Source organism: Garra rufa, chromosome 16, assembly GCF_049309525.1.
Source record: "Garra rufa chromosome 16, GarRuf1.0, whole genome shotgun sequence".
Lineage (NCBI taxonomy): Eukaryota > Metazoa > Chordata > Actinopteri > Cypriniformes > Cyprinidae > Garra > Garra rufa.
In genome coordinates, this window is record NC_133376.1 from 33,430,390 (window position 1) to 33,450,360 (window position 19,971).

The 19,971-nt window shown below is 34.8% G+C and overlaps 2 protein-coding genes across 3 annotated transcripts in view; both read right to left on the reverse strand.

Annotated features, from left to right (window-relative positions):
* Nucleotides 1-2,895: 2,895 nt before the first annotated feature.
* On the reverse strand, nt 2,896-15,464 carry hprt1 (hypoxanthine phosphoribosyltransferase 1). Its single transcript, XM_073820691.1, has 9 exons — nt 15,303-15,464; nt 11,016-11,122; nt 10,720-10,903; nt 9,424-9,489; nt 8,505-8,522; nt 8,326-8,408; nt 8,067-8,113; nt 3,943-4,019; nt 2,896-3,832 (listed from the first exon to the last, which is right to left on the reverse strand). Exons 1-9 carry the CDS (start codon nt 15,327-15,329, stop codon nt 3,785-3,787), a joined length of 657 nt encoding a protein of 218 aa, XP_073676792.1. The 5' UTR covers nt 15,330-15,464; the 3' UTR covers nt 2,896-3,784.
* Nucleotides 15,465-17,767: 2,303 nt separating this feature from the next.
* Nucleotides 17,768-19,971, reverse strand: part of phf6 (PHD finger protein 6) — a 9,175-nt gene continuing 6,971 nt past the window's right edge. For both annotated transcript variants that reach the window (XM_073820941.1, XM_073820942.1), the window contains exons 8-11: nt 19,862-19,966; nt 19,081-19,214; nt 18,419-18,548; nt 17,768-18,302 (exon numbers count right to left, since the gene is read on the reverse strand). In XM_073820941.1, coding sequence (XP_073677042.1) covers nt 18,419-18,548; nt 19,081-19,214; nt 19,862-19,966 — 369 coding nt within the window. In that variant the 3' untranslated portion in view covers nt 17,768-18,302. The remainder of the gene's footprint in view (nt 18,303-18,418; nt 18,549-19,080; nt 19,215-19,861; nt 19,967-19,971) is intronic.

The window sequence follows — 19,971 nt, forward strand, 5'->3', positions numbered from 1 at the left end:
CATTAAAGCTTGTATTACTAACAAAACGTGCATGGAAAGAATTATGAGGTTGAATTATAAGGCTAATATGGTTTTAATTAGAATAAAGCCCATTAAAATCAGAAACTCTGTTCAAGTTGGCTGCTTCAAAAGGCATGACAACATCCTGAGGGGATACAGTTTGTGTCTAAGTAGTAAGAACGTGCCACGACATTGCAGTTGCACTCCTCCTCCGTTACTCTACAGGGGATGTTGAACAGCTCACGCTCCCACAAAGCTTTGCAGGAGACCATACAATGAAATTTGGTGCGTTTTTTTACATTTCGGCGCCATTTTCGATTGGACCCGAGGTAAGTTTGGATTTTTGGGGGGATTATTTTTCAGCATTTTTCCCAACGTGTTCTCACGCTGTCAAGTTGTGCGTTGTTCATTAATTTCTGAAGCGTCTGACCTTCCGAGTTGACGGAGGTGTTTAACGCGCCTGTTGGCGTTGAGTCGCCGTCACTACTTTTGAGCCTTTGTTTGAAAACGCTTTAATGTAACTTGCTCTACAATCTGAAAGATGTTTCATTTTCACGCGTGTCAATCAAAAGTTCGCGTTTTTATCGCTCGTTTGCATTGAACGCATGCATCTTCATAAGCAACATCCTCTTTTATTATTAGTACGAAGTTGTCTATTTAGGGAACCTGAATAAACGCAAGTGAGGAAACACCCCACGGTCTGTTGATACACACCGTTTTCGAACACCGGCAACTAAAATTTACATTGAAAGTGGAGTTTTTTGAATCCGCACACTTGAACCGAAGGCTATTTCTGTTGTTATATACAGTTGTAAAAATGCTGAGTAGGCAGCAGTTAACTACACCCTGTATGTGGCATCCAGCTGAATGTGCGTCTCTGGAGTTTTTCTTACCATCTCAGCATGGCCCCTGTACGAAATATTAAATTAACATTTTTATAATAATCTTTAAATGTTAGATTGTTACTTTGACTTGCCTAAAATATGCTGATGTGTCAGTTTAACAACATGCAAGTGTATTCAGCTTGTTTGTTTTTCAGCTTGTGTGACATTAAATCACTTTTTAAGTTTTCTGTAAATTCCTTATGTTGTTTTTTGCAATTGCTTGTTTTATTTTTTAATGTACAAATTTATTTATTAAGAAAATGCAAGGTCTTGTGCACACCAGAGCGTAACATGGTGTATTGAGGATATGTCTGGTCATGTCTGCCTGGCTAGGGCTCTTATTTTTTGTACTTCATTAGTTGCTAACCAACACCTAGGGTACAAACACATAGGCCTACCAGCGTATGAAATGTTAAATTCACATTAAGTATATATAACCTATATTTATCTTTAATAATACAAAATTAACAGAAACTCTACGGTGCTTTGTTATTATGTGTTTATACATTTGCAGGTTGTATTTTCATATTTATCATTTATATATAAGCCTGTTTTAATCACCTACTCCAAAGAGTACTCTTTTATTATTATTTATTTTCAGTTCGAGGATAATAGATATAAACTTGAGGCCTATCTTACACACTGTTGTTCCTCTCAGACCCATAAGAGGGAGCTCGTCCTCTCAATAACATATTGAACCATCGATAACACCAAGAAATATTTACACAATTATATCCACCTTATTTTTTGAACGCGCGAAGAAGCCTATGGGTGAGACTTCCGGTTTATTAACCGCTTTAGGGAAATTAACAACGTGCAGTAAACGGTAAAACTGTTTGCACTACAAAGCATTGTGTTTATAAATAGGATGATACATTGAAATAATATAGTAAGACACATTAATTTGCGATATCAAGCAGCAAAACGACCTGTTGTACAGCTTAAAACAGCTGGAGGTGGATGAGACCGGAAGCCTCGAACATAAATAAATGTACAAATGGCCACGCCCACTCTTACGGGAAGAAAAAGGTGCATAGACAGATGCGCAGTGATAGCTGATATATACAATTTTAAATAAAAATATATTTTAACATTAGTTTTATGTAATGCAAGCATTATAAGAAGTTTAATGCTTTTAACAATTATATGACCCTGGACCACAAAACCAGTCATGAGGGTAATTTTTATTTTATTTTTTGGAAATTGAGATTCATACATAATCTGAAAGCTGAATAAAATAAGTTTGGATAGCACAATATTTGTCTGAGATACAACTATTTGGAAATCTAGAATCTGAGGGTGTAAATATAATCAAAATATTGAGAAAATCGTTCTTAGCAATGCATATTACTAATCAAAAATGATATTTACAATAGAAAATTTACAAAATATCATCATGGAACATGATCTTTACTTAATATCCTAATGTTTTTGACCCATATAATGTATTGTTGGCTATTGCTACAGATATACCCATGCGACTTAAGAGTGGTTTTGTGGTCCAGGGTCACACATGGTCAATAACAAGTTGACGGCACACTGAGAGAACAAGCTCGTCATGCTTTTCTGGTGTTGGAAATCCTGCTAGAGTTTTGTTTCTCTCTTTTCCACCAGCAACATAACAACATTCAGTAACCCAGCGAAAGAGACCTGCAGATCTGAAGGGAATGTACTATAGCAGCACATAAATACTGGAGGTGAATGTGGTGTTATCCAGTATTGCTGTTCTGCTGTAGTAAGACCTGTCAGCACTTACAGACTCCAAAGAGCCACACCAGATCCTTGGCCGAACCCAAGCATTTATGTGATGGAAAAACACCACCTGTCTGTACTGTGGATAAACAATGCTGTCAAATAAAATCAGCAGTGAGCTAAATGATCTTATTATGTGTACCGTGTTGTTATTTCTGAAAATATTGTGCATAGTGCAAGATGTGTGCAGAGTTAAAACACACTACATGATAACGTGAGCTGTTAAACTGTGGAAAGAGAATTCAAATTAGGAGAACACTTAAAATTCTCTGAATAATTTAATCAAGTTTAAGATTGACAGGCGGCCGAACAATGGTGAGGTCACGTTAACATTTTTCATCAGTTTTTCCATTCATTTTCACTCCGTAATTATATGGTAGCGTGACTAATCGTACAAATTACCATATAAGGCACCATTAAATTTTGTTTCCCCATTTCATTTCAATCTCATTAATATAATTAGTAAGCAAGATTACAGTAAGTGGATACAAATAAATATCTTGACAGGAGAATTAAACAAATTAAAAATAATAATAAAAAGGTGATATTTGGCTTTGAAATGTTAGTAAATTTTAAATTTGATTGGAAAACCAGGTTGCCCTGAAGCTGAAGTACATTCAACATATTTTATATAATCACAATACGCACTGATTTTAATCAGTCATAACAGGGTTTATATAACAGTTGTACACTGTTAATAATCTTTGGGAAACATGAATGTTCTCCTTTTTTCTAATTGTATGTTTACTATTGAATAGCAAAGCAAGACATTCTAGCTTTAAAACATAAACACCAATCCATAACGTCCTGCACCAAAAAAAAAGTCAGAATAAATTAAGGGGATCTGGCCATTACTGTAAACGGTTGTTTAAAACCCCCACTGTAATGAAGAGCAGCAATCTGTTCTCAGAGACTGAACTGTGAAGCGTTTGTGGTTACTAATGTTTGTGGGGTGCCTGTGGAGGTATAAGCGAATGTAAATGTAAGGTGCATTGATTGACAGCACACACCTCACCAGAGACCCTGAGCGGAGGACCTGCTAACCTGCGGTGAGCTGTGCTACTGAAAAATACAAAAATGGATATAAAATGAAAAACATCTATTTAAAAACAAATGGTACACAGCTAGAGGGGGAAGTTCAGGGCTTCTCATGCTTTGTACTTCTCCTTTCCTGTTTCACTGATGACACAGATGTGCTGCAAGTCAAAATGAGAGAAGCTGTTAGCAGAAACTGCAGCACAGTCAAACAGATGTGTTTGTTATATTGGGCAACTATTTGTATTTAAATCAGAAAGGTGTTACTTACATTTAAATCCCTAAAGTACTCGTTGTAGTCAAGTGCATATCCAACCACAAATTTGTCAGGTACCTCAAATCCTACAACTAGAGGATGAAGAGGGGAAAACTGGAGGTTAATGAAAGTTTTGTAATCAGGCAGCAACGTTTTTTAATGTTTTTGAAAGAAGTCTCTTATGCTCACTATGGCTTGAAACATTGTTATTACTGTAAAAACAGTATTAATAGATGAAAGCCCGTTTCTGCCACTGAATACATTTTTGTAAAAGTAATTGCAACTTTTTATTGCTCAGTTCTGATTCAGATTTTTTCCCCCAGAATTGCATGATACAAATGCGCAATTCGGACTTTTTCCTAGAATTGCATGACACAAACTCACAATTCTGACGTTTTTTTTTTCTCAGAATTGCGTGATACAAAGTCGTAAATCTGACTTTTTTCTGGAATTGCATGATACAAACAATTCTGACGTTTTTTTCTCAAAATTGCGTGATAAAAAGTCAATTTTAAAACAATTATATCAGAACTGTGTGATACAAAGTTGTAATTCTGACAAATTCACAATTCTGACTTTTTTCTCAAAATATGCAAATTATTATTAAAAAAATTATTAAAAAAATATGCATGATGCAAAGTCATAATTCAGATATTTTTTTCCAGAATTGCATGATACAAATGCGATATTCTGACTTTTTTCTAGAATTGCATGATACAAACTCACAATTCTGACTTTTTTTTTCCAGAATTGCGTGATACAAAGTCGTAAATCTGACTTTTTTCTCAGAAGTGCATGATAAAAAGTCACAATTTTAAAAAATAATATCAGAACTGTGTGATACAAAGTTGTAATTGACTCTTTTTATCAGAAATGAGTGATACAAAGTCACAATTCTGACTTTTTTCTCAAAATAGCATGATACAAAGTCGTATTTCATTTTTTTTTCCAGAATTGCATGATACAAATTCGCAATTTTGACCTTTTCTCAGAATTACAAAATAGTCGCAATTATGATTTTTTTTTTTTTTTTCAAATTGCGTGATACAAAGTTGTAGTTCTGGCTTTTTTTTCAGGATTTTGTGATACAAAGTTGTAATTCTGACTTTTTTTTTATCAGAAATGCATGACACAAAGTCACAATTCTGACTTTTTTTTATCAGAAATGTGTGATAGTCACAATTCTGTGAGTGTATTCCTCAGAAAAGTTTGTCTCACAATTCTTGCAACTGTCTCACATTTCTGACAATTCTGAGTGTATATCTCATAATTCTGAGAAAAAAAAGTCAGAATTTTGAGTTTGTATCACGTAATTCTCAGGAAAAAAATCAAAAGTCGCAATTACCTTTTTTATTTAAAGGTGAAAACAGGCTTCCATAACAATGTGAAATATTATTACAATTAATTTTTTTTCTATTTATAAATTTATAAGTAATTTATTTAGCGGAATTATTAGCATCATTACTCCAGTCTTCAGTATCACATGATCTTTCAGAAAATATTCTAATATTCTGATTTGTTGCTCAAGCAACATTTCTTATTATTATCAATGCTAAAAACAGTTCGCATGCTTAATATTTTTGTGGTAACTGTGAAAATGATTTTACTTCAGCACAGGAAAGGGTTAAGCCCCGGTCAGACTACACGATTTTTTTGTCGGTTACGACAGTCACTGTGTCAGACTATGCGATTTTGACAGGTTAAAATCTTGTCGTGTCGTGGGTACCAAACATGTCACACTACAGGACGCTTAGCGACCAATCATTGCGTGACGTCTACGACAAGTCGCACTCTACTTCCGTAAACTACCGGTGACAGCAACATTGCCCGAAGTTGCCCTGTAGATGGGCGACATTTGACTCTTGAGTGGGGGGGGGGGGGGGGGGGTGTAAGCATTAAAATAGTGCCCTACTGTATTGCAGGCAGCACATCAAAGCTGCACTTCAGCCTGGGCAGATGGGCCCTGACTTTTTTTAGGCTTCTCCTTATTTTTATAATTTAGACATCCATCAATTATGGTGAAGAAAAAAATTCCGCGCTGGTGGAAACAACACGAAACTTCACTTTCGAGACCGACTCGGACGCCTTTTAGTGTGCTAATTCTGCGCAGCTGAATCCGCGTTCAAGCGCACACAATAGGCTAAAACTCGCCCCAAGCACCAGCAAAAAAGAAAAAAAAAAAGAGAAAAAATAACAATGAATGGGTCGAGGAAAGAGTAAGGACATAATTATTTATTAATAAATTTGTGTATTCTCAGTCAGTGTCGCAAAGATCCTGACTCGCAATCTAATTTTTTAGAGAGAAATTCATCTTTACAAATTGCATGAAAGAGGGTTTTTTTTTTCAATTTGTTTCATTTCGTTAAGTAATAATTTAAAGCTTTCTATAAATATATTTATTATGTCTGTAAGTCATGCATTTCGCTTCATTTTGTTAAGCACTCCTGTTCAAGAACCAGATGGCAGAAAGCACATATTTTTTGTTTTCTTTATCTTATAAAAATGCTGTAACGTTTCTTTAGCTTCCACTTTATGCACAAACTATGCGCCTATAGCACACATTTATCTGTAAAGTTTAAACTACCATTGTTTTATACTTGAACTGTTTTATATCTATAGATTTAATTTTAGGCAAGTCGTGATGATTTGAGAAGGCAAACTGATGAAACAGACTATGATCAATCTTCCACTGGGCGCTGTTTGGTAAAAACAAACAAACAAAAAATTATATTCAACAAATAAAAAATGCTCCAAACGTTTTTCTAAATTAGCTAAACTAAAAACGAAACTAAATATAAACACTATGCCATTACATGCCAAACTGGACTATTTTATAGCTGAAACAGTAAGTTGTTTTGGTAGAAGGGAAAATATATTTTTGTCCCGTCTATTGCTTCACCATTATTTCGAGAATAAGCATCGTAAATAGGCTAATGTCACTCCGAAAACATATCAGCGTGCATGTGCCGAAAAACGAAAGTTTCATGCAAGTTCTGAATGAATTAAAGCCTGGAAAGTGCATTACTGAAATCGTCACAAATCTTAGTTCATAAAGATCTCACAAAATTCCGTTATAATTAATACAGCTCTCTAAACTTTATTTACATCGCGTCTTTATAGGTTATCTTCATAGATGCATTTGTATAAAAAAAATCCTGTGTGGCCGCAAATAAACCAAATATGTATGGGAAACACTTATTGTGAATGAGAATCATTATGAGTTACCAGGTTGCTGATGCTCCTCTGCTATTGATCGCCAACACTTGTCTTTTTTTAATTCTGTCGTGGTAGTCCCTTGATGACACATCAAAAAGGCAATCATACTGTTGCCATAGCTCCACAAAGCTTTCTTCCAATTCATAGGTTCACCTAGTAGCAAAGTCATCTCTCTTTCGTTTCGCCATGTTTAAAAGCTGTGCATGGAAGAGGTTCTGTGCTCCTATTGGTCAACGTCACCCATGTGTAGGGAATTCGTCGTGGAGGGCCGGAAAAATATTAAACATGCTAGTCTTTCTGTGTAGACGTCGTGGAGCATCGCAGACATGTCGTGAACTATGTCACACTACACGATATGAAACGTTCGAATCTTATGTCCCGACGCCCATTGTCGTATACGATTCTCCACGACACCCTACGACAAGCAAATCGTGGCAAAATCGGGCTAAAATCGTGTAGTCTGACCGGGGCTTTAGTCTGCCACCTTGTGGTCAACACACAGCATTGCACTGTAGTGGCCTAGACCAGTGGTTTCCAACCATGTTCCTGGAGGCCCCCCAACACTGCACATTTTGCATCTCTCCAATGTCTGACACACCCATTTCAAGTCTTGGAGTCTCTACTAATGAGCTGATGTTCTGAATCAGGCATGTTTCGGGGGGCAATGTTGGGGGGCCTCCAGGAACGTGGTTGGGAACCACTGGCCTAGAATGATCAATGGTGGGAATTTCAGTGGTCAAAATAATTGACTTGATTCCCTTAATCAATGAGCTTCAGTCTTTTGAGGCTGTTTGTGCAACCCAAAGAAACCATCAGCATTCATCCATTTATAAACATGGTTCCTGAGAAGTGAATTGAATCCTAACTATATCAAAGTTGCATGCCAAAAAAAAGCTGGAAAGCGTTTTCAGTAATCCACTCACAGTCTGGTCTGTAGCCAACACTCCTTGGTGTCCTCTTCACCAACAAACTGCACAGAAAACAAACAACAGGAATATGTAAGTATATGTTTCCGTACAGCTTATAAACTCAAAAGTAGGTAGGAGTTTCTGGCATTTATTGCGTTAGTGATCAATAATAGACTAGGGAGTAACTATACAGAGCTTACCAGTGTTTACATACAGCTTACAAAGTCTGATGCAATACCTACAAAACAAGAACAATCTGAAACACACTGGTTACCTGGCTACTTTGACCATTTTTGGATTATATTGCTTGAGAAGTTCTAGCAGGGTCTTCATTGTCTTCCCAGTATCAATGATGTCCTAATAAACAAAGTAAAGGTTAAATAAACACATTTAACATTTGTTGGATAATATGAGCGGTTTAAAATTTAAATGTAAAAATAAATCTACAAATACCTCAACAATCAAGACGTTCTTTAGTGTCGAAAAGAATATGTCAAAAGAAAAAAGAGAAACAGTTTTAATATTTTAATATATGTTTAAGAAACTGAAATAACAGTATTTCATCAGCTACCAGTTGTAATTCATGTATCTTGTTTTTTGATCATACACTACTGTTCAAAAGTTTGGGATTGATAATATTTTTTTATAATAAGTCTTTTATGTTCACCAAGGTTGGTGAAAATACAGTCAAATTAGTACTATTTTTAAATGTTTTTACAGTTTAAAGAGTTACTCCACACCAAAATGAAAATTCTGTCATTAATCACGAACTAAGCTTTTACGAGTTTGGAACGACATTGCGGTAATTAATTAATGACACAATTTCCGTTTTGGGATGGAGTAACCCTTTAAGTGTTTTCTATTTGAATATATTTTAAAATATAATTTATTCCTGTGATTCAAAGTTGAATTTTCAGCACCATTACTCCAGTCTTCAGTGTCACATGATCCTTCAGAAATCATTCTAATATGCTGATTTGGTGCTCAAGAAACAATTACTATTAATGAAAACACTTGTGCTCCTTAATATTTTTTGTGGAAATTGATCATTTTTTCAAGATTCTTAATGAATGAAAAATTAAAAGAACAGCATTTATTTGAAATTGAATCTTTTGTAACATTCTAAATATCTTTACTGTCACTTTTAATTAATTCCATGTATCTTAACAGAATAAAGATACACATTTTTTTCTAAAAAAAAAAAAAAAAAATCTAACTGACCACAGAAATTAATTTTGAGAAGTAACAGTGTTGACACTGACGGATTTTTTGTTTGTTTTTACAAACTGAGGTCAATTTTTTCCCCTTGTACAGACTTTTCAGATATTCGCATAAAAATTACTTCGTTTCTAATTAATGAAAAGATGCTTACCTTTCCTGTGAGCGTGGACAGATCATCTCCGCCAATCACTTTAATGTCACCTGTAGATTGGTCATTCTGTAATATTGAAAGAATCAGACATTTACGTGAATCAGTCCAGACGTTTATGTCTTCTAGTTACTAAAGTAACATCAACAGCTAACGTTTGTATCTCAAAGTGTCAATTTTCATTTGTTAACATGAGTATTTAAAGGGACAGTTCACCCAAAGATGAAAATTCTATCATTATATCATATTTAATGGAATCCAAGAGATTTCTGACCCTGTATAGACAGCAACACAACTGACACATTCAAGGTCCAGAAAGGTACCAAGAACATTGACAAAATAGTCCATCAGTGGCTCAACCGCATTTTTGTATTTTGTTGATTTCTGTCTATGGAGGATCAAAAATATCTTAATTTGTGTTCCAAAGATGAACAAAGGTCTTATGGCTTTGGAACGACATGAGGGCACATTGCTTTAAATCGACACGTTGGGGGTAAGCATCACAGACATTCATTCATTTAATAGGATGAATGATTAATAACTAGTGGTGGGCCGTTATCAGCGTTAACGTGCTGCGTTAACGTTAGACTCTTATCGGGCGATAAAAAAAATATCGCCATTAATCTATTCTCAAAGTTGGGTTGGGAGCTGGGTCTAAACTACGCAAGATATGATGACTTTCACCTTGATATTTTAGCACGGATGACGTATACCTAGTGGAATTGCACTGTAGGGGGCGAGAACGAGTCTTCAACTTCTGTCAAATTACCACATCAAATGAGACGCGCAAACATGAATGCAGCTATGAAGCCGCTTCAGGGCAGGTGCGTTGCTAGACCCTTTTTACTGGGGCACGTGAGTTATAATTTACTTTGATAATCCCGAAATAAAGACATTAAACTATATGCAACAACTAAATTGACGCTTCTAAAAGCAACGCAGTTTAACCCAAGACTATGCACGCAGATATCCATGCCGGTGCGCGTCTGTGCAGCACGCGCACGTCGTGCAACCTTTTGGGCAGAAGTACTTGGTTACACAAGTTTGTATAGGTAATTATGTTGTAAATGCAATTGTCAAGCAGTTTGTGATGCATTTTGGAAACAGGAGATGAGCGCCTGATCTAATGCGCCACCTGGCCCGTTCTCGAAGACATACTTTTAGTCATTATTTGGGTAGCACACATATTCTGAATGCCTTCAGCAGAATTCAAATTAGCCATTTTAATCTAGATTAATTCCAAGATTTAATCTAGATTAAAAAAAAATAATCTATGCCCACCCCTATTAATAACCATACTTGGTAACTCTTGAGGCGGATGAAATCCACTGTCATGGGAATGGATCGATCGCTGTTGCGATTAAGGGCTTTGATGTAATCTAGCAGGTCAGCGAAAAACTTGTAGCCCCCTTTGAGCACACACAGAGCCACGATATGATGCCCGCCCATGTCCTTCATGATTTCTCTGGCCAGACGTTCAGTTCTGTAGGAGTCAGGAGAAACTAATCAGTCAATACTTTGTCAACAGTCTTCAGGTTGCATGTTATTTGTAATTTGAGTGTTCATTAGGCAAGATGTCCTAATGGGGCTCGTACCTGTCCATGATGAGTCCATGTGGAATATACACTCGTTCCAGGTCAGCCGCATAATGTTTTGGTATACAGAAGAGGTCCAGGTCATAACCTTGCTCCTCATCGCTAATCTAAAATACACAAATGACATCATATCATACCTGATAGGGCAAAGAACAGAGAGCAGTCTTTTTGACAGATAACATTGACAGAAGGACAAACCTGAAATAGGTCAGTGGGGGAAAGGTGATCTTTACTTTAACCTTATACCCTATTGCTTAACCAGCCCTCAAATCCACTGGCTAGTAAATGCGACGTCATTTGTCTCAAACATAGTTTTAGTGTTTCATAACTATGTACTATGTTAGCTGACGACAGCCTAAAAGTAAGCCTTGTGTTCATAAACACACTGAAGTCACCTTTAAATTATACTGTGATCATGCATAATAGTATCTTTTTGACTCCAAGGTCCTCTTGTCTAGGCTGAAGTGTACCTCTGGTACCTCTGTAATGTCTGTTTTGTTGTACATGTTTTTAAGCATTTTAATTAAGTCTATGTTAATATAACGGAATTTTAATATTTTAACACTTGCCCTTGGGTAAAGAACAACTGTTCTGAATGAAGAATGTAAATATAGTATCTACAATCTAATTAGTTAAATTGTATAACCTGTTGTGCCGGCAGAGCTGTGAAGAACCTTGACTGGAAGTCTTTCAAAACAACAGATGGCACATGTAAAATGTGTAAAAGGACATATCTAGCTGTTCCTTTTAATGGAAGCATAGTAAAAAGAAGATAAATTCCAGGTAAGCAGAAGTAGACTAGCTTGTTCTTTGGTTCTTTGTTTGTTATTCCTATAAGTCTTATCACACTGTCCTTGAAGGATTTTCAGACAAATATTGTGGAAATGTCAGGAGTGGCTCATCTGGGAGCTTTCCCTCTTGGTGCTTGTACCTTGAGATTCAAATCCCTAAGCACAATCCACATCAGTAGACATGGCTATGATAAGACAGAGTTTAAAGCCTATTTAATGGCTGCAAGCCAAAGTTTAGTTTCTCATATTGCTGGCAGAGCATATGTTACGTAAGTCTATTAGCTGTCAGATCTAATGAGCCATATTTCACACCAATAAAATTCCTGCTTTAGACTCACATGCAAGTCACATGTCTTTCCTCAGATGTATCAGAATATTGAGGCAATTTCCTGCATTAAAAAACGCTGCCTGCAGCAAATAAATTTGAACTACTGCCGTCTGGCCGTCGATTTTGTCAACCCCTTTTGATTAAGAATAGATCGAAATTCTCTTTTATACCACAAGCCATAAAAGCTTTGAATCAGTCAATAATTTAGATGTCCATCGGGCTGTATAGTGTAATCTAGGGTGTGATGCATGTTCTCCATGTTATGTCTGTCTGTGTCTGATGTATGGACTAATTGTTTAGTGTTATATGTTTGATGTTCTGTCATAAAGTGCCTATGCGACTGTGCTGCAAACCTAACTGCCCCACGGGGACAATAAAGTCTACTACTACTAAATTGGTAATTGTTATTTTACCTTATCAGGTAACAGAATTCACAGAGTATTTATTTAACTTTAGGCACAGTTGAAGTCAAAAGTTTACATAAACCTTGCTCTATCTGCAATATGTTAATTATATTACTAAAATAAAAGAGATCATACAAAATGCATGTTATTTTTTATTTAGTACTGACCTGAAAAAGATATTTCACATAAGAGATGTTTACATATAGACTACAAGAGAAAATAGTTAATTTTTTAAAAATGACCCTGTTAAAAAAAAAAAAAAAAAAAAAAAAATGTACATACACTTACCTGAATGATCCACAGCTTTTTTTGTTGTTGTTGTTTAGTGATAGTTGTTCATGAGTCATTTGTTTGTTCTGAACAGTTAAAATCTTTCAGGTCCCTTTGGTTTTTCAGCATTTTGTGTATTTGAACCCTTTCCAACAATGACTGTGTGATTTTGTGATCCATCTTTTCACACCGAGAACAACTGAGGGACTCATATGCAACTATTACAGAAGGTTCAAACGCTCACTGATGCTCCAGAAGTAAAAACGATGCATTAAGAGACAGGGGTGTAAATGGCTGAACAGAATGAATAGGTGTATAGAGGTGAAAACGTTTTGAATTTGAAGATATGGGTAAATTTAACTTATTTTGTCTTGTGGGAAACATGTAACTATCTTTTGTAGCTTCTGAAGGGCAGTACTAAATGAAAAAAAAAAAAAAGATATTTATACAAAATAAGAAAAATGTACACATCTTCATTCTTTTCAGAAGTTTACACCCCCGGGTTTTAATGCATCGTTTTTTTTCTTCTGGAGCACTGGCGAGCTTAACTCTATGTCCTTGGATAAGTCAACAGTCTGACTTCTGACTGAACATGCCTAAAAAGAATGCAAAATCACCATGCAAAGAAGCATGAACATGGTCCACATGACTTGTGCACTATATTACATGCTTCCTGAAGTCATGCAATAGTGATTATATGAGGAACAGACAGAAACTATCCCTTTACAAGCTTTAAAGGAGAAGTCCACTTCCAGGACAAAAATGTACAGATAATTTACTCACCCCCTTATCATCCAAGATGTTTGTGACTTTCTTTGTTCAGTCGATAAGAAATTACGTTTCTTGAGGAAATAAATTCAGGAATTATTTCTATATAATGGATGTCAATGATGCCCCCAAGTTTGAACGTCCAAAATGCAGTTTAAATGCAGCTTCAAATGGCTCTGAAAGATCCCAGCCGAGGAAGAAGGGTCTTACCCAGCAAAACAATTGGTCATTTTCAAAACAAATTGACAATTTATATACTTTTTAACCTCAAACACTCATCTTGTCTAAGTCTGTGTGAACTTTTTCTGGCCAATACAGTTAGGGGTCTGACAAAAAAACTCCCATCTCATTTTCTTCCCCATCTTCAAAACTGTTCTAAATCGCTGCAGAATTACCAACCCAGTGTTTACAATGTGAACATGCAAAGTAGATCAAACGCTCTTTACAAAAAGCGATGTAGGACGATTTTGACATTTGAGCGATGTAGGACGATTTTGACATTTGAGGTAAAAAAGTATATAAATTGTCAATTTGTTTCGAAAATGACCAATCGTTTTGGTAGATAAGACCTTTCTTCATCGATGGGGATCGTTTAGAGCCATTTGAAGCTGCATTTAAACTGCATTTTGGAAGTTCAAACTTGGGGGCACCATTGAAATCCATTATATGGAGCGAATTCCTGAAATGTTTTCCTTAAGAAACATAATTTCTTATCAGCTGAAGAAAGAAAGACATGAACATCTTAGATGACAAGAAGGTGAGTAAATTATCTGTACATTTTTGTTCTAAAAGGCTTATCTTTTAAGAAAAACAGTCCTGAATGATTCAGCCAAAAACCACACTGGTTTGGTTCTCACATTCAATTTAGGGGACTCAGCGAATTCAGACTATGGTGTGTTTCTAAACTTGCCATTATGTAGTTTCAGAAGACTTGAGGCTTGATAAAGTCACTCACTATTTACCGTCACATGGAAAATGCTAAGTAGGACACGCTTAAAACTGCTTTTGTGTTTTGCAGAAGAAAGGAAAGGTATACTGGATTAGGACGACATGAGGGGGAGGTCAGAACTAACCGACAGTATTAAATTTTTATGTGAACTGTGCCTTTAAGAGTGTAGTGCACCTTTTGATTCATTAACAAATCCAATCACGTATTACAAAGCGCAGGCTGGGTCTGTCTAAAATTATATCCTCAAGACAGTATCTTAATTTAGGGCGGAGGAAGATGATTGAGTCCCCTGAGTCTCCTTGAACAAAGCTGTGAATCATTTGCATTACAGTTAGCTCACTACGGCACCCTGCCCAAAGTCCGTTATATTTATTATCACTTAAAAACAAACCAAAACGAACTAACAGTTACGCGCTACTCGTCTATTCCCTCGTTTTCACCCACTCATTAGGACAACTGATAAATCATAAAACAAAACAAAACACAACACAAGTCCGTTCCTCATTTTCTACCGGTCATACTGCAGAAATGAATGGGCATCATCACATGTGCCATGCGTGAAACGCGTGTTTCCCTCCAGGCCCCTAGACTTCTTGGAAATATTTATGAATTGCTAAATATATCTGTGTATGCAAACAAAACAATTTCTAGAGCTAAATGGGCGAGAATGCTAAAACGCACTTCAAAATTATTTGTTTGTATACAGCGAGTAATCCAGAGTCACGCTCCGGTGTAAGTTAAATGATTGAAGGCATGAGTGTGTACAGTAACACCTACCACGACACAGGGGCTGGCAGACGCCATGTCCGTCCCGACTGAGCTGCTGCAAACGTCCTCGACTGATGAGAAAGGCCGGGCGTAGTTGTAGTCCTTCCTAGTCTCTATTTCACCTTTAAAGGACTGAGCGAGTACAATTCTGTAATCTTCCGCACGTTACACTGTGGGTGTTTCAGCAGCAGAGGAAGACTACAGCCTCTCGACCAATCAGCGTTTAGCAGCGGCAACTCGCATGGGCCATAATTTAAAGTGACACACACCGAATTACAACTGTTGATAATAAAAGGGCATAATAATTTAATAAAATGAATATTTACAGCTGTCTGAGCGGTATATGCGTAAAGCCTCAGTTAAACAATACAAATGTAAAATATAGTCAGCTACACAAAAGTTAGCACAAGGGTGAAACCCTTTTAGAGTATTTTTGTTAAATCTGTTCTCCAAACCAACATTTCATTACTTTAATCTGTACTCAATAAAACCAATAGGATACATTAATATATAATGTATATATTTATCTGAATATATGGAAGTAAATCAGAATATATAAAAATACAAATCTGAATATGTAAATGTATATATTCACTATTTACATTTACACACATATACATACATACATCAGAATATATAAATACAAATGTGAATATATAAATGTAACTTAGAATATGTAAATGTCTGAATATAAAATTATGAATATATTGAAGTAACTCTGGCTATATAGTTATATGTCTGCTGAACATATAGAAATAAAACAGAATATATATTTATAAATCAGATTATATAAATACAAATCTGAATATGTAGTTGTCTGAATATAAAATAATGAATATATCAAAGTAACTCTGGATATATAATTATGTCTGAATATATTGAAATAAATCAGAATATATATTTATAAATCAAATTATATAAATACAAATCTGAATATGTAGTTGTCTGAATATAAAATAATGAATATTGAAGTAACTCTGGATATATAATTGTCTGAACATACAGAAATAAATCAGAATATATATTTATAAATCAGAATATACAGATACAAATCTGAATATGTTAATGTAACTCAGAATATGTAGTTGTCTGAATAAAAAATAATATATATATCGAAGTAACTCTGGATATATAATTATGTCTGAACATATAGAAATAAATCAGAATATATATTTATAAATCATAATATATAGATACAAATCTGAATATATTAATGTAACTCAGAATATGCAGTTGTCTGAATATAAAATAATGAATATATCGAAGTAACTCTGGATATATAATTATGTCTGAACATATATAAATAAATCAGAATATATTTTTATAAATCTGAATATATAAATACAAATCTGTATAAATGTAACTCAGAATATGTAGTTGTCTAAATATAATGAATAAATCAAAGTAACTCAGAATATATAGTTGTAAGTCTGAACATATAGAAATAGAATATATATTTATAAATCAGAATATATAAATACAAATCTGAATATATAGAAGTAAATCTGAATCTAAAAATGTAACTCAGAATATATAAATCTAACTCATAAATATGTTCAGACTTGCAACTATATATTCTAAATCAGAATATATAGATATAAATCTGAATATGTAGTTGTATGTCTGAATATAAAATTCAAAACTTAAATTATATAAATGTAAATAATTAACATATATAAGTAACTCAGAATAGACTGAATATATATTTATAAATCAGAATATATACAAATCTGAATATATAAATGTAACTCAGAATATGTAGTTATAAGTCTGAATATATAAATGTAAATTGTTAATATGTAGCTATAATTCTGTATAAATGTAAATAGCAATATATTAATTTCTGTATGTTACTCCTTTATTCTATTTTGTTTCTCATTGTTTCACAATTTAAATTGTATTGAAAAGTCAGTAACCTTTTTTTAGTGTCCTTATTACATGTACTTAATACAGTAATACCAGTAAATATGCATAATTACATGTGACTAACCCTAAACTAAACCTTATAGTAAGTACATGTTGTTAATAATATTACTCAGTACCTAAATGTTTAATTACACAGTAACAAGGTCACTTTAAAATAAAGTGTAACCATTTGAAGCCTATACATATGTTCAATAATGGACTTACAAATGACAAATTACCTAATAACTATGTTTTCTTAATGAGTAGCAACATTGAACATTTTAAATTAATTTAGTCATAACTTGAAAATGTGCAAAGAAGTTGACTTTGAAATACCATGATGTGGAATTTAACATTTTGTATTAAGCTTTTTCCTCAAACAATATCTTCAACTATGTTTAAAGGCATCTGCCTTCCTGGAGGACTCTTATTTTGAAGTACTGCCACCAAAAGAACAACTAAAAACACAAACCACACAACGCCTGTGGAACATGTGTGTCTACAGGGAAAAAAAAGAAAAAAAGAAAGACCACCACGTGAGACAGAGTAAAGAAAAGTGCATGCTAGCCAATAGTCTTTAATCCTGACCTGTACTATAAAGAAAACCACAGATATCCAATAGTACTCATGAGTATAATACAGTAATAAAATATAATACATGTTGCAAGAGAGAAAAAAAAAAAGAGGTAAAGACAGTTTCATGAAGGAGAATTACTTCGAAAGGCTTATTAAACGTCATAGTTTGGAGAAGATGCACTATAAACAGTCTTTTTCAGAGAGGGTCCAGTCAGAGAGCAATTTGGAGGTGCAAGCACAAACAGATGACACTGTTCCAGGCGTCCAATCATATGGTTTTGAGTATTAATATACCATATGTTTAAATAAAACCTATCCAGCTATGTTATGGTTTACGCTGTAGTAACATATTGATAGCGTTTGATAATGAACTTACATTCTCATTCACAATGTCCATGAAATACTGCCGAAGAGAGGAAAACTGAAAGTGTCAGATATCGTGAGCTGGCCCCTAGGTTCTAATCGAGGATTATACAAAAATATTTCTTTTATCCACGTCATATCGTGTAGTCCGTCTTCATGCACCATCTGAAAATAAAAAAAGTCAATCTGATCTGGTTCTGAACAATCACTTTATCATGTACAATGACTTGTATTGACATGAATTTCCCTTCCAAGGACAAGGATTGTATGCAGAATCTCACCTAGTTGCCGTTGAGCTGCGGTGGAGGATCTGCTCTGTTGTCAATAGCAGCTTTTTCTTTACTGCGACTCTCCCTTTCCTCATCTTCCTCATCCCTTTCCTCATTTCCACTGTGATTCTTACAATAAAGCCTGGTGAGAACAACAACTGTGAAACTACAGCACAAGCGATAGATCCTTATGGTTTCAGTATGTATTTTTTCCAGAAGAGTAGCATTACAAGTTGTAAATTTTATGCGTCTGGTTTCCAGTCTCATCCGCGTCTAGCTATTTTTAGCTGTACAAAACTGCTTGTTTTGCTGCTTGATATTGCAAATTGGTGTGTATTACATATTATTTTAATGTATTATCTTAATAATGAACACACTGGTTTGTAGTGCAATTAGTTTTAATGTTTACAGCATGTTGTTATTCTTCTCTTTAATTCCCTTTAGCAGGTAATGAACTGGAAGTCTCACCCATGTCATGTTATTTATGTCTACAATGTAATGTAGTGTATTGTTGATGATGTGTGTCCTATGTTTATGCTTGTTTAGGGACCCCCTTGAAAAAAAGGGGCTATCCTTTAACAAATAAATTCAAATAAATTCACCCATAGGCTTGAAAAAAGCTTATTCTAGCCAAATCAGAATAATATTTGTATACATAATGAAAATGAACATACTTGTAAATGCCTCTAGCCATATTCTCTATGTATTTGGCCTTGTCTTGCAGGCCACAATGATAATGGTAGGTCTTTACGCAGGCTTTTATCTCGCATCCAATGGTGGCTCCAAGTTGGGTGCACAGCGTACATTTCTGAAATGAACAAAAATGACCAAAAATACAGGTGACTGTATGAATTAATATACCTGGATCATTCTGAAACAGAATATATAAAAAAAAAAAAACATTTCAGTGTAAACCTAACTTCTACGTTAACTTAAAAGGACAGTTATTCAGCTTTCTGAGCCTGCATTGACAACAACACAACTGAAATTTTCCCAGGCTCAGAAAGGTAGTAAGGACTTCATTAAAATAGTCCACTGGACAAGTGTTCATAAGAGTTCCCATGCGTCATAGTACATGTGAAAGTGCATTGAAGACTGACACAGAAGAGATGAAAATGTAGAATGAAGTAGTTATTTTGTGCACAAACAGTTTTTTGTAACCTCATAAAATTACAGTTGAACATTACAGATGTCACATGGACTATTTTAATGATGTCCTTACTAGCCTTTTGGGCCTTGTACATGTCAGATGTGTTGTGTTCTATGCAGGGTCAGAAAGCTCTCAGATTTCAAAAATATCTTAATTTGTGTTTTGAAGATAAACAAAGGCCTTATTAACAACATGAGGGTGAGTAATTAATGACAGAAGTTTATTTTTTAGGGTGAACTGTGGTTTTAAAGTAATATACAATTATATTTATTATATTGATTTAAATAAAAATTTGGAAAATTTACCATTCTTTTTCCTCTCTTGATTTCTTGGATAACTGTTTTAATGTCAAAATTCCCAAATTCGGCACGTGAGGTGGTGGTTAGCTGGACAGTACCCGAAGAAAAAAGCTGTG